The sequence below is a fragment of the Corvus kubaryi genome, unplaced genomic scaffold, assembly GCF_017639235.1.
Source record: "Corvus kubaryi isolate FWS band 111438036 unplaced genomic scaffold, C.kubaryi_AGA036_p1.0 37334, whole genome shotgun sequence".
In the NCBI taxonomy this organism is placed as follows: Eukaryota; Metazoa; Chordata; class Aves; order Passeriformes; family Corvidae; genus Corvus; species Corvus kubaryi.
In genome coordinates this window covers 7537181-7551558 of record NW_024581108.1, presented here as the reverse complement: position 1 = coordinate 7551558, position 14378 = coordinate 7537181, and the positions used below count along the sequence as shown (strand labels likewise).

Sequence of the window (14378 nt, the reverse complement as noted above, 5' to 3'; positions counted from 1 at the left end):
AAATAAAGGAAACAAAGGTATTTGTCACATTCTTAACATGATAGATTAGTTGGGAAACACTACTAGCAGAATAAATGGTGGGCAGAATTAAAAAATACTTTACCAGGATCAAAATAAATTTTAAAAGGCATAACTGGAAATCTACAGGAAACTAATAGGCCAGGTTTAAATTCAGTTAAGTTTTACTATGGCACTTGATAAAAGCCAACAGGACCATTTATTGTATTTACTTCAGACCTGACACAAGCCCACAATAAGGTAATTTGAAATGTTTTAGAGGGTTTAGAGTACATTTATTTGTTTAACTGCAATGTTGCTTGAACCAGGGTCATAACCTGGACTTTGTCTCTAGTGTATGGGCTCAAAAGATAACAACTGTTTTGGCACTCCAGAGAAGTCCAGGCCTTGCAAAGTTTTATGCTCCCTGGGAGCTAGGAGCAGGAAGAGGGCAGCACGTTTGTCTGATGAGGCTCCTGTGAACATACTCAGGTTGGCATCCTCCAGGTGCATCTTTGCTTCCAAATGAATACTGGAGAAGTATTTTTTTAAGAAACTGGGGCAGCCTCCAGCATTTTGCATTAGAAGAAATACGAAATCATATTTGGGTTCTGCCTATGACTTCATTTATTACACTTCCTGTGTCAAGGAGCTATTTGCTCTCTATTTTCATCAGTCCAGAGCATTTAATTGAAACACTCCGAGTGTTCTGACTGCAGAAAGGAGGTAGCCTAAATAAGGTGAAGTTATCAGCCTTTAATCTGCAGTATGAGTTGTCTAGGGAAACAACACACTGCAGTTACAACAGCAAGCCCTCAGTGGGTCTGGGAAGGTTTGTCTCAAGGAACATACCTGGGAATTTCAAGTGCTACCTACCGGATGTTTGCTGTAAAGGATCTAACAGAGGATAGCAAGGGGCACTCAGCAGTCAACAACTGCACCTGCACTAAACCTTATTGGTTTCTGTTGTTAAATACCTGTCTCCTTGACAGCAACTGGCTCTCACAGAGCCAGTAGGATTTTCAAAGTCTTTTTCAAATCTTCTCCATGTAGCAAATAAAAAAGGAAAACATTTTTATTGTTTTTGTTAGGGATGTTTTTGTTATTAAATATTTTGATGCTCCCATGGCTCTGGAAAGGAAACTTTTTCCTTTGTTATGTAGCTACCACCTGCTACTGGTGTATATAGAACGTAAAAAGTAAAAAATCAAATGCCTCCATTTTGTTAGCAAGACTTCCATACCGTAAATATGAAAGCTTTAATATTTTTGATGCTTAATGGGTTTTAATACCTGGAAAATTATATGAAAATAAAAATACGTTAGCTAAAACATTAGCTGCTCCATGGAATTTGACAGTATGTGGCATTTTCCAGGGGACCAAGATCACCATCTTTGGCACCACTGTAGAACACTGATACAAACTAATAGACTTGGCAGACAAGATATTTCACAAGGCACTGCTCTATGGATGCAATTCCCTTTCTTTCAGACAGATCCAGTTTAGAACACAGTTCATTTCTATGTACAAAAGTCAGGAAAGAGTCCCACATGTTTCAGTAGGAGTGAAAATTAACACCAAGTCTTACCTTGCATTGATGCACAACAGAAAGGAATGGCCGAAGATGCTCCTTCATAAAAAGCAAATCCTGTTCACATTAAAAAGAGCAGTAAGAGAGGATTCAAGGACTTCTGCCAGCAACATGATTATCTGCATGGGCACAGCACAAAGTTTAATAGAATCATGGCTCCCTTAGCTATCCAGGAATAAACATTCATTCCACTAGATGTATAGTCAAAGCTTCATAAAGCAAGACATGATGTGCAGACAAAGCATAGCAGAATACACTGTAGGAAGTGTTCTAACAGGTTTTTTAAGTTATTTTTGCACACGAGGTTCAAAAAGATTCCTCATATTTCTTGGCTTCTAGAATTAGACTAAACTATATAGATATATAGACTAGACATATAAAAGACAATCTATTTCAACCTATTTAATCTGGATAACTGTATAATGGATATTTAATACCAACCAGTGAAATTAAAACATTCTAGAACACCAAAGGATACAAGAAGAAAACCTTCAGAGAAAAAGCATTGGACATGAAAGAAACACAGACCTCTTAAAAAAAAAAACATTCAAAAGTTTCTTTACTGAATAGGTTCCTTATTATATAGTTAGTTTAGAATGCACTAATTTATGCCTTTATACTCAGATTTCTTTCTGCACAGTAGTTTATGTACAAATACTGATTTCAGACTGCCCAAACTCTTATTACACCTAAACTGGTACAAAAAGAATATTCAAATTGACTTAGAATATTTTTTAATCATATAAACCAAGTAAAAGTTCATTCTCTGGCTAAGAATCTTATCCAGAACTTTAGTAAAGACAAAAAGAGTTTTCCTTAAGAATTGTTATAATCTGTAAACACAAGCTCTTGTCACACTGCTCATCTAATGATTTACAGGCCATTTATACCATTATATCAGTAATATTTCCTAAGTAAGGAAAAGTGTGAAGATCAGAGACCAGATACTATGTCTTCCAAATCAGGAATGGCCAAGAAAAATCCAGAATGGCAGCTCTAGGATAAAGTCTCTCACAAGGGAAATGGAAGAAAAATTACATATTGTACTGATCCTAAATCAGTAACTTTGTTAATTGTATTAAAGAGCATTGGCAAAACACAAAACCACTGCACAGATGAAAATAGCATTTGTTTTGAGAGAGAGTCCCACCTATTCTGTTTGGAGTATTAAAAAGGCAGACAAACACTATCAAGGAAAAGTTGCAAAGTGTTCATAAATAATTACTGTACTTAGCAGACTGCGAGAGATCAGTGACACTCTGATGTTCACCTGCTAAATCCCAGCATAGTACCAATAGTGCTTGGCCAGCCTTCCTATCCTTCAGCAAAGTGTTCTTAGAGCCTGTGGTCCCACTGCTAATTTCTAGTTTCCAGTAACAGTGAAGTGATTCAGCCAAGCACACCACGTCTCTTCCTGTTTCCAAATCCCGGATCCTAGGGAAACGGTGGAGAACAACTCCTGGCCTTATGTCCAGCATTTCCTTTCTGACTTTCTCCAGTCCTTACACACAGCTGGGTCCTCGGGTGGGCTGAAAGGGCACGGTTCTTCCTCTGTTTGTGAAGAAGTTAACTCCTTCCTAAACCATACTTTTCTGAAAGCAGACTCTTTAAAAAAAAGCTATCACTTTTTTAACAGAATCAAGCTATTCTAATTGAAAGGAAAGAGGGATTAGCTTCCAGTCAACAAACATTACTGCATAGGACAACAGAAGATTCCATTTACTTCCCTAAAATATATCAAGAAACAAGTACAAATATTTGTTGATTGGCACATGGCAAGAGAATAGCCAATTAATACACCTTATTAAAATTACTTTCCTTTTGGCATGATTCCTTTCCCCCTGGCTGCTGAGGACACAAGGTACTAAATCAGTGTTTGGCTGCACACAGAGGAGCCACAAGGTTACCCCATGTGATAATGCTATCCAAAAACAGGAGAGGCTCAAGTATTGCCAGCGTTAAGACATTTTTCACCCATTTCCTTTTTTCTGTAATCTGTATATAAAAAGGATTAAGGTGGCACAATGATAGACCAGCACCACTTGAGATTTTTCTTCTAAAGATTCACAGCCATGAAAACAGCCTGTGCACAGGAAATTTTTTTTTTTTTTAATTGAGAGGTAGCAACAACATATATGAAGTATCTTACATTTCTCTGTTCTCATACTTATCATTATTTGACTAACAAAATAAATTTCTATACCTTTGTTTATTTCAGCTATTAGCCACAAGATACATAAACTCAGTGCTGGATTCACCAACAGCCCATTTCATTTAGTGATGTATCACAGTTGCTCAGTGCAGACTCTTTCCTCTCCTAAACGATGTGTGGGCTGCCTTAGGAATTTTGGTCAGGACCCATTTTTAGTCTCACCCTGCATGTACAATTCTCAACGTACTCAAATGTACTTTCTTCCTGTTTTCATCCCCTACCCTTCCCAATCATTTTTATTTTGCATCATCCCTCCTTTGTGGTCATTAACACATTTAAATGTACTTTGGAGAAAGAGCAGTGGAAACCATAGCTGTGTAGGATCAAGTTGTTGCTGCAAAGAATTATGCCCTGACTAAGCACCACCTGAGCTTTAAAATAAGGCTTTATTTGCATGGATTGATTTCACCCTACTGAACAACACATAATAATTTTATTAACAAGTAATTTCTCTAAACAAAGTTGCACTGTTCTTAATTTGTAGGACAAAAGAAAACTGCAAGAAGAAATTACACAGAAACGCCTAAAAGTAGAAGAGGAAAAAATGAAACACCAACATTTAAAGGTAAGTAAAGTGTTAGATTTATGTAACTAAAGATAGCCTTGAGTCACACAGCATGAATAAAGGTTGGGGATTTTGGAATGCAAATCTTCATACATTTAAGTTGTGCTTTTACTGTCAAATTTTCACAGCTTTCTGGAGTCTTGCCAGGACTCCATTTGACTTTAATAAGCATCACTCTTTGAAAAAAATTACACTGTGGAGCTAATGTTACTTGATCACTTTCATGGCATAAAATGAGATCATAACCAGGAAAAACTCACAGATGAAAATTAAGCCTCACATTTCAGACTGGGTGTGTTTACTCCCTAATCCCACAACAGCAGCCTCACTTGGTTCAGGGTGCAGCACAATCATAAGGTCTAAGTGCACTTTTTTCCCTATTAAAAAAATACCCTATTTATTTGGCTGTAGGCTTTTTTCAGCTTGTGTAATTATTCTTTAGTAAAATAATTAAAATAATTTTGGCAGTACATGTCATTTAGGGAGATAAGACAAAAATCTATGCTTCCAGAAATATGCAAGACTTGGTATTTTCCATACTCTTTTCATTATGTGAGCAAATAAACAGTTTCAAGGAAGATATATTGAATCTAACACCAGGAGCATGGCGCGTCTCCTTGAGCAAATGTGAGAGAAACATATTTAAAAACAGACTCCTTTTCAAAACAGACACCAGATCCTGAGCTTCATCCACCCTTTTCTTTTGTGTCAAGCCAAAAAACTGAGAAGCCATGATAAACTAGTTCACTGGGCCAGGCAAGCCAACATACAGCCAGGCCCAGGTTTTATTGGAAGGTAGTTACTCCAAGGACAGGCTTGACCATTTGTGTAACATCTTGTCTAAAAGGGAGGGGAATATCTTTTCCAAGTCCTGTAACCTTTGAGAAGCAAACATGTGACTCTATTCCTCCATCATAGTACATGGCTACATTGAGTACTGAAAGCTGTATTTCAAGTTTCCATGTCTATAAATCCAGATGACTCTTTTGCCCTTCTCTATAAAGGGATAAACTGATCTGTTCTAGACAACCAGCTAATCCTCACTAGTGCTGGGTACAGACAGAGCCCTAGGGCAGTTTCCTTACAGACCTAGTACATGTTTGTAGCTAAAATTAATAGGTACAATGGAGTTTTAAAAGTTAAGAAATCAAAAACCAACCTTGCACTTACTCTGAAGAAATTTTATGGAGTTTTTAGAGGCTAAACCAGTCCTGGAAAAATACTACTGAAATGGTTTTCCTTTGGAAGAGAACAGAGGATGTGATTTCTTTGCCTGTTCTATGAGAAATCATACAGATATCACACAGAAAAGATTTTAAATTAAATCAGTCCTATTGCATTTATGAGGCAAATCAAGGATCTGTTGATGAAGTTATTCACTTGGAAAAGAAGGTTCAAGTGTACATTTAAATACTATAAATATATACTTACATACACATGTATGCTGTATAAATACATACATTATTTGGAGCACACAAAATGTAGACTACTTTTCCCAACTCAGGAATAAGACAAGCACCTAATATCAAATACAACATTAGTACATGAACATCTTTTGCTTGATGCCCTAGAAGCTTTGTCCCTTAATGAACATTCATGCTTCAGACTAATTCAGGTATTTCAACGGGGTCAAACAACAAAAGGATCCAGTGCATAAATTGCTTTAAGACAGATTTAGACTTCTAAAACATTTAAACACTGCAGTAAATTTTATTGAGGGATTATTTCCCCAGCAATTCAGGTTGATTTCACTCATTTATACACATACCAGTTGTGCATGGTGAAGTCCAGAGCTCTGTGATCTATTAGTGTAACTCACACCTGTCCCCTAGGAAACTATTGCAGGTTAGTAAATCTCACTGCCATAGAGATGTTCTTGTTAGATGGATAACACTATCCTGTTCCTCATTTTGTCCTTCCTATTTATAACCCTTAGCAAAAGGTTTATTAAAAGGTTGTTGCTTTGGTTTGTGGGGTTTTTTTTGACTGGAGCTTTTTTTTTTTGGTATGTTTTTTGTTTGTTGTAGGCTTTTCTATTTTAAACTTCCATTTTGTAAATAGGAATCCCTGCTGTGGCTTCCCAATGACTTTGTTTGCTGTCCCCAAGCAAACTTCCAGAAAGACAGAGATGAGGCATCGTAACAGATCTTAGTTATCTGGTAGAACTGGAGAAGGAATATTTATTCCCTGCATGAGCACTTCTATCACATGAAGTGATGCATGCAAGCAAATACACCTATGTGGACAGGGCTTCACACAACTGTGAGGGGTATTGGGGGCTGCTAGTGTGGGTACAGGGGAAATTTCATCAAGCATTTCTAGATGCACCAACAACTAATCCTTCCTCCTATCTGGAATCCTTCTCACTGAGGCACAAGGGAAAGGACCAGACAAAATTGTTTTAAAAGTGCAGTCAGCACTGATTTGCATGTACTTTCTAAGAGCTTTTACAGTTTAGCTTATTAAGTATCAGGCTTCTGACATGCCTGAACTCCACTAGTGCTACCTTGTAGGTGCTGGTCACACACCTCCTTCTTCCTCTGGTAGTTAACAGTGTTGAACCACATTTTTTTGTGAAAAAACATGAAAGCTACTTATGCCTTCCCCAAAATGTTGTAAGGTAAACTGCCATACCCCAGGAGAGCAAGACCCACAAACTCAAAACACCTTTGCTTTCCAGTGAAAGATGAATCTTCCAGTGCTAAGCCAGCCTTGTAAAGGATTGCAGCAGAGTTATACCTGGAGCACACACTGTAAATTATTCACAGAATTTGCAGAATATTGTCACAGTACTTTTGATATGTCCCTGAACCACAAAACAAAGTGATTACTTTCCAGCCTTTGGCCCTTTCCAGGGTTTTATCTCATCACAGTGTATACGTATCCCTTTCCCTTAACACATGGAGCCTAACGCAAAACGAAAGTGCTTTCATGCAGTGCTATAACACATGCACAGCCTAGTTCTGAGCTAGAGACACTTTGTCATGGAAGGAAATGCTAGAGAGCAGGAAAAAAAACCTGTCAGGCCCAAAGCAGCTGCTCCTGCACTGGCTTGTGTCGCTGCTTGTGTCGGAACAGACTTGAAACAGTGTTTTATTCAAAGGCTATTTCCAAACTACACAATGTGTCATTCTTTCAAAAATGGCTAATTGAATGAAAAAGATTACATGGCATTTAGTTGGGAGTAGCAGCAAACTGCTCTAGAAACATGCAAAAATAACACTATTGTGTTACACTTGTATTTAGCATGTTTGTTTTCTTGGGCCTAACCTACACATACAGAAGCATTTGCTGATTTCAATTGATGGTATCGGTTTCTGAGGTCTACAGTGCCAGCCCTGCTGTAAATCTCACAAGGAATTATACATTTATTTCTGGAGACATCAGTCCTAGACTAATACAGTTCCAACCAGGATGACAACCTCACTTTTCTAGAAGCCAGACTTATCATTAAAATCTAAACAGCTTGATAGAAAGGGAATTAATAACTATGTGCCCTCCAGCTTGAGAACACAGTATGTTGTGGTCAATAAGAGTTGTGCCAACACCAGACTACCTGCATCTACCAGATCATGTATCACTATCCTATTAAAATCTGCATTTATTTCATTAGAGCCTAAGACACAACTCTCAGGAAGTGCTGCCAAGTGATTCTACAGCTTGAGTCAAGGCTCAGGACATCAGTTTGGAGCAACCTGTTTACCAAGATTTCCTAGAGTCCAGTGTTAAGAGAGACCAAATGCTGTCCTGCAGGCTAAGGCAACTGTAAACATTGCTCTTACATCCCACAAGTAAAATAATAAAAAGCACCATGGAGTGCACAGACTTCTCAACAAGCCTGTTTTAGACATACTTTCTATGACATTATATGTCAAGTGGAAAGTAGCTTCTAACTGCAATCAGGTCCTACATATATATTCCTCTGCCAGTTGGGCCTCAGTAACAACCTCATGGAAAGTACACAATAAATAGAAAAGCGTAGGAAGCAACAGTCTAAGTGACCCAACACAGGATGCAGGCAGGGATTCCAAAAGCCCCTGCAAGCAGCACTGAGGTCCATGTAGCCTTCTCACCAGTGCTGGCCACACTCTGCCTCAAGCAGCAGTAGTAAAAATTCAATTTAATCTGCATCCACATCCTGCAATTAACAAAACCATATGGGGCAAAAAAAGCAAAAACGTAACATGGAAATTAGACAGCTCAAGGAATCTAAATTATAACTGGAACATTCATGTTTAATTAAAGACCTTATATGTGTGCTCTTTTTTTGCCTATTGAAAGAGTATTTCTACGGAGTCCCAACTCCTTCCCCAAGGCAGCAACTGGATTTATATCCCTGAGTTAGACTGAAAGGAGTAAAAAGGGTGCAAGAAAGTTGGCATGATTTACAACTTTTAGCCTGCAAATATGAAGTTATCTCCAAGAATATTTTTTTTTTTCACACCAGGAGTATTTTTGAGAGCTCTGAAGACTTTCAGGTACCACCTTTCATAGTGTAAAGCAGCTATAGGAAACAATCAGTCCATACAACTGTATTTCAGAATTTGAAAATACAGCTGAGAGAGATACCCTTACCTGTGCACATGCAATACAGCCATTTGTAAGCCACCACTGCACAGAAAGAACTTCACAGGCACTAATCAGGTCAGGACCTAAATACCTAAGCTCTGGATTGCCCCTACAACAGCAGCTCTAAATACATAGCAGGTCTGCTGAAACACTAACCAGTCACCAGCTGCCCATGCTCCATTTTTCCACTGCCCCTCTTACCCCACACGTCTTCACCAGTTGAAATGTGAGTTCACGATCATAATTACACAAGATCCTTGTAAGTTCCAGGGGTAGCATTGCATCACTAACTCCCTAGAGATCTCTTACTCCTATACAGTCTTATTTACAGAAACTTTTCATCTTTTAAATCTCCCTTCAGAAGTTATGCAATGCCAGGACCCCAGAAATCAGGGCTATTGAAATAAAACAACTGTGCTTCTGACTGGAGCCTTTCCCATGAGTCTGTTATATGTAGGGTTGTACAGCTGGTTTGCTTTACTGAAGACACACACCCTACTGGATCCACTTACCAATATTAATTTATTGTGGATAGCAGCTGACATACTCTACATTTTTGTTGGATGAACTAATAAAATGGGACATTGGCTTAAAAAACCAAAATCTTTAGGAAAAATCTCGAAACGCAAAAGTTGTTTAGTATTTCTCTTCCAGTGGCACTCACTGCAGTCAGATTGCCTTATGCTGGATAGATCACAATGCTGTGGATCACATCTGTGGCATCAAGACAGGTACAGTAAATAGTTGAATACCCTAACATTCAGCATTCACTTACTTGTCTATTTTTTCCCCATTAGAAAAAGGCCTTGAGAGAAAAATGGCTCTTGGATGGCTTTAGTTCTATGACTCCAAAAGAAGAAGAAGAAATGCAAAAGCAGAATCAGGAGGACCAACAACGGACTCATGAGCTGGAACAAGACATTTTCAGGTAGGGAAGTACCCCTGCCCTTGTGTCTGGATTAAAATGGTTCCATCTTAAAAGTCCTATCTTATTTTGGAAAAGATGAAAATGTCAACAAGTGCTAAACACACACAGAGTAAAGCAATCTTTGTCATGTTTTCTACTCAGTTAGAACTAGAGAATACAAAACACAATTTTCATACTTCAAATTGTAACAAATTGCAGAATAACTATATTGTAGAGGACTTGTTTCTCTAATTCCAGATATCCTTCCCATGCCTTATTCAGTAGGTATAAGCCACAACATATGGGGCTTGTTCTGAGATAGCAATTGTTGAATCAGAACTTCAAAATAACAATAAATTTTGAAAGTTCTTCAGTTTCTCTAGGTCCTGGCACAGCCTTTAATACCTGACTTTCACCATAACAGCACTTCAGAGCAGTACAGGCTCCCTAGCCCCATTAGTAATACTTATCTTCACTTTTCTATGTGTTTTGTACTCAATTTAGTCCCAAAAACCTGCTATAGTAAAGGCCTTTTTTTTACCTTTCATTAGAGTTGTTTCTACAAATCTCATTGCCTAGCGCATCCCTATCACACAGGGCTAACATTAAACTGCAGAGACAGTCTCATGAATGACTCTTATTTACTATGAACATGATTCCAGGTGCTTTTTAGCTTCAGTTAGCACCTCCCAAAGTGAAGAGCTGTGTATACACAATCAGCTCCTTCCCTGGGTCCAGGTATATTGACTGGTACTACCCCTTAGCACCCACAGAAAGGATGAAATGTTCCTGTTCCTCTAGATTCTGGAAAGTTTCATCATCCTTTTTCAAGTCATCTTCCTCTATTTCAATTCAATAGCATTTTCCTCTCTACTTTTCTTTCACTGTCATCCTACACACACTCTTTCAGTAAAGTTGACACCAAGATTACCTTCTCTGGTGATCTCCCATCCTCTTCCCTCCTTGCTCCATCTCTGACACAGAAAATAATTCTCTTGGCTGACATGTAGCAGCCTAGTGGTAGTTTTTCCTATAATTATGCTGACTTCTTGCTCAAAAGCACTTTTCTCTGCAGAACACACCTCTGTAGGATTCACAGTTGCAGTGGTAAGAGGTAGACAGCATGCCCTGAAAAGAGCCCAGAAAGAGCTGTCACTTGGAAGGCATGCAAGAGGGCTCCATACAACAATGTGATTGCCAGAAAAGAACAGCATCTAGGGCTAGAATGGGCTAAGGACCAACAAGGAAATGGTGCTGAGCAAGTATTTCCCCATCAGACCACTGGAAGTTCAGCTCTTCTCTAAGTAGTGAGAGGAGAGATTAGATTCAAAGTCCTGTTGATTGTGAGAAAAGCCTGAGCTAAGAATTTAGGCAGCTTTATTCACATGTCTTTTGCTATAAATTGTATTTCCTACCATTCTCCAACAGCTGTTTAGCAAGGGACTCTAGAAAAACATCCATGTTGCCTTTCAAATAGCATTACATCTCATTTATACATATCCAGCCCAGTTTCAAACCAGCCAGTGGTGATACAGAAACCTAGGAATAAAGTCCACTAATAAATATAAAATATGCACCATCCAGTACTTGCACAGTGCTTTTGGTATGCCACAGATATCACCAAAGCCAATCAAAGCTTGTCTGACCTTTGACCTGTCCTGTAAATCAAACATTGCTAAACCAGTCATGTAGACATGTCACACAGTAGAAATAACATAAATAGAGAGGCTCAGCAGAATTCTTTCTTCTAAGCATCTGACTATTAAAACTCACTTGATTCGGACATAATCAGTTTACTCTGTTGATTACTCTGTGTGTGTTTTATCTTCAGTTAAAAAAAATATGAATCACTTTGAACACTTTTGGATTACCCTTAGACCAGTTTTTGTTTCTTTCTGCTGAGAGGATTTGCAATTGTAGGCAGATTATTTACAGTAGTGGCAGGGGCCTTGCCATCACCCTCCTAAATGGGACTTCTGTTTTGAAACATTCTCTATTTGGGTGTCAAATTGAGCTGGTGTATGTCTGCTAATCAGTTCAGATTTGAACATTTTTTTTACAAAAGGGAGAGTTCCATTCTTTGTATCAATGATGAAACATAGCAGTGTTTAGCAAGCAACCTGAACCACCTTGCAGGCTGAATGCTTTGGTTACAGACAAAAAATTGCATTTACATTATCTGTCCTATTTACCCCCTTTAGGTGTCAGAAGCTTCAGTGAGCCAAGTAAGCACATCCTTGGTCAGGGTACAATCTGAATGAAGGATTAGGAGTCCTGTTTTCTCACTTAATCTTCAGCTAATAACACTCATTCTTGATGGAATTAGTTGCTAAACAACATATTTAAAAATGCAAAACAACTAAGGTCTATTCAATTGCTTGTAATGTGATGCATGAAGGCAGACTCAGGCTATACTCCAGAGCTGCTAAAGCATTTGACTCACCTCAAAACTTGTGAGGACTTGTTAACCGCCTTTTACCCTCAGTCTGGAATTCTTCAGGGTGGTATCTTCCTATCTGCTTTTCATTTTTAAGCTTTTTTTTTTTTTTTTTTCCTGGGGTGGCAGTGATGCCAACTCCAGCAGATCAGCTGGTGGCCAGCAGCACCCAGGCAAAGTCCATAAATTTTCTTACTTCAGCTGCTACTTTGGCAGAGAAATCTTCCATTTAGTGTCTTGACTTCTAAGGTTTCTTCTCTCATCCACACCTCCATACTACTTATTTTCACCTCTCATATAAGAAGTGCTACTCAAAAAGAGAAGGACAAATATTCAATGGATTGATTTAATACAGTAGCTATGTCATAATTCTATTTCTCTCCAAAAAAATGCAGCACTGTACAAAAGGTAGCTTCTTGTAACTGCTAGAATAGTTGCTAGATCCTTTCAAGACAAACTGTGATATAATTTCATTAAAATGTCATTGATTTAGAAGTTTCTAAACATTTAAACACCCCAGAAAAATCCTGGCCTAACTTTTCAACTGCATGATATTATAAGGGCTTCAATTTCTTTGAACTATACAAATTGCATCTCTTAGAAGTTTTCTTTCCACAAATTCCAGTGTGCACACTCACAACACACTCTGAAAGTTAACCATAAAAATCTGTTTTTGAAAGTAAAACTGCAAAAGAGATACTTAGAGTCTAGATGCAATTCCCATCATATGGGTATGAGAATTTTTCTCTAAACCCACTGAGCATTGAATCAGGTCTCTTAATTACCATATAAAGTGGGTGTTCATATGAGTGCAAGAGCATCTATAAACTTTATTTCTTGATCACCCAGGTAAATATATGGTGTTTATAATCTTTGATTTATTTGGGTTGTGTTTTCTCTTTTTTTCCACTTCCCTTTTTTCAAGTATCTCCAAGATCTTTCCTCCTCTTCTTTCACCTGCATGTCTAGGAGTGTTTAGAGCCAAGACTGAAATAAACCCACAGTATAAGTTAATGATTTTTCAGCTCATTATGCTTTTGTGAGTTTTTAAATGATTTTCAAATTATGATAATATTGCGATCAAGTCTCATCTAAAAAACGCAACATCTCAAGAGATTAAACAAAGACTGTTCCACAAGAAGTGCCAAAACATGGCACATGGTTATTACTTTCTTTTATAGCTGTCCAAAAATATTCATCCCCTCATAAAAATTTTTGTATTTTAGCACTATAATCAGTACCTTTGATCAGGGCTCTAAAGCTGTCTTGGAGAGCTCAGGTCCAAAGATTTAGCAGCTTTAAAATATTTTTTTAGCTTTTACTTTCATCCGGAAGGTATTTTTTTTTCACATCTCAGTTCTGAGACCTGTGATACCTTTGTATATCAAAAAAAGGACGTTGTCACCAACAGATAAAAGTCCACATAGTGCCCCATTAGTGTAGCTCTACATATCTGAGTTTAAATAGAGCAAGAGCCATAATGTTAATTCATATTCCTCAGCCACACAAGGAAATCAATAATGCTTATGTGTCAACCTGCATTCAGCTTTTCTAGTCTGATTACTTTAAAGGGATGACAGACTTTAATCACTCATGGTGATTTTGGTGTAATATTGTGCATCCTAGCACATAGTAAAGAAGTCAAAATACAAAAATACAACACTTTTTTCCCTCAGTGTTATAGGCCAACACTTCTACAACCACGTCTGTAACTTTGTCTCAGATCATCTAGTTGTGACTATTCTGACTTCGCTCAGCAAAACATGGTATCAGTTGCAGCTGCCTTAGGTCTACAGTCACTGATTTCCAGCATGGATTCAAAAGCTCCTTCAAAAAAGGAAGGCATATTTCACTCAAATATGGATGCTTTCAAAATTCACTTTTTTTTCCTCAAGTTAAAAAAAGTTCTTTTAAAAAGAACCAGGAGACTGAAGTTATACAGCATTAACCTACAGCATAAGACATTCAGTTCAAATCTGACTTCAGAGTTAAATCTGGAGTTAGATCCTAGATCTTCATGGAAAAGTGACCTCCCAACTACTCAGCTAATAAGGCAAATTCTATCTAAAACCCAACAAATACATACTTATGCAGAAAGGA

At 37.9% G+C, this 14378-nt stretch overlaps 1 protein-coding gene across 1 annotated transcript in view; it reads left to right on the top strand.

Annotated features, from left to right (window-relative positions):
• The window catches only part of PALMD (palmdelphin), a 47259-nt gene that overhangs the window by 23354 nt on the left and 9527 nt on the right, over positions 1–14378 (top strand). Inside the window, exons 3-4 of the mRNA XM_042030105.1 lie at positions 4285–4365; positions 9732–9862. Of these exons, the coding sequence (XP_041886039.1) occupies positions 4285–4365; positions 9732–9862 (212 nt within the window). The remainder of the gene's footprint in view (positions 1–4284; positions 4366–9731; positions 9863–14378) is intronic.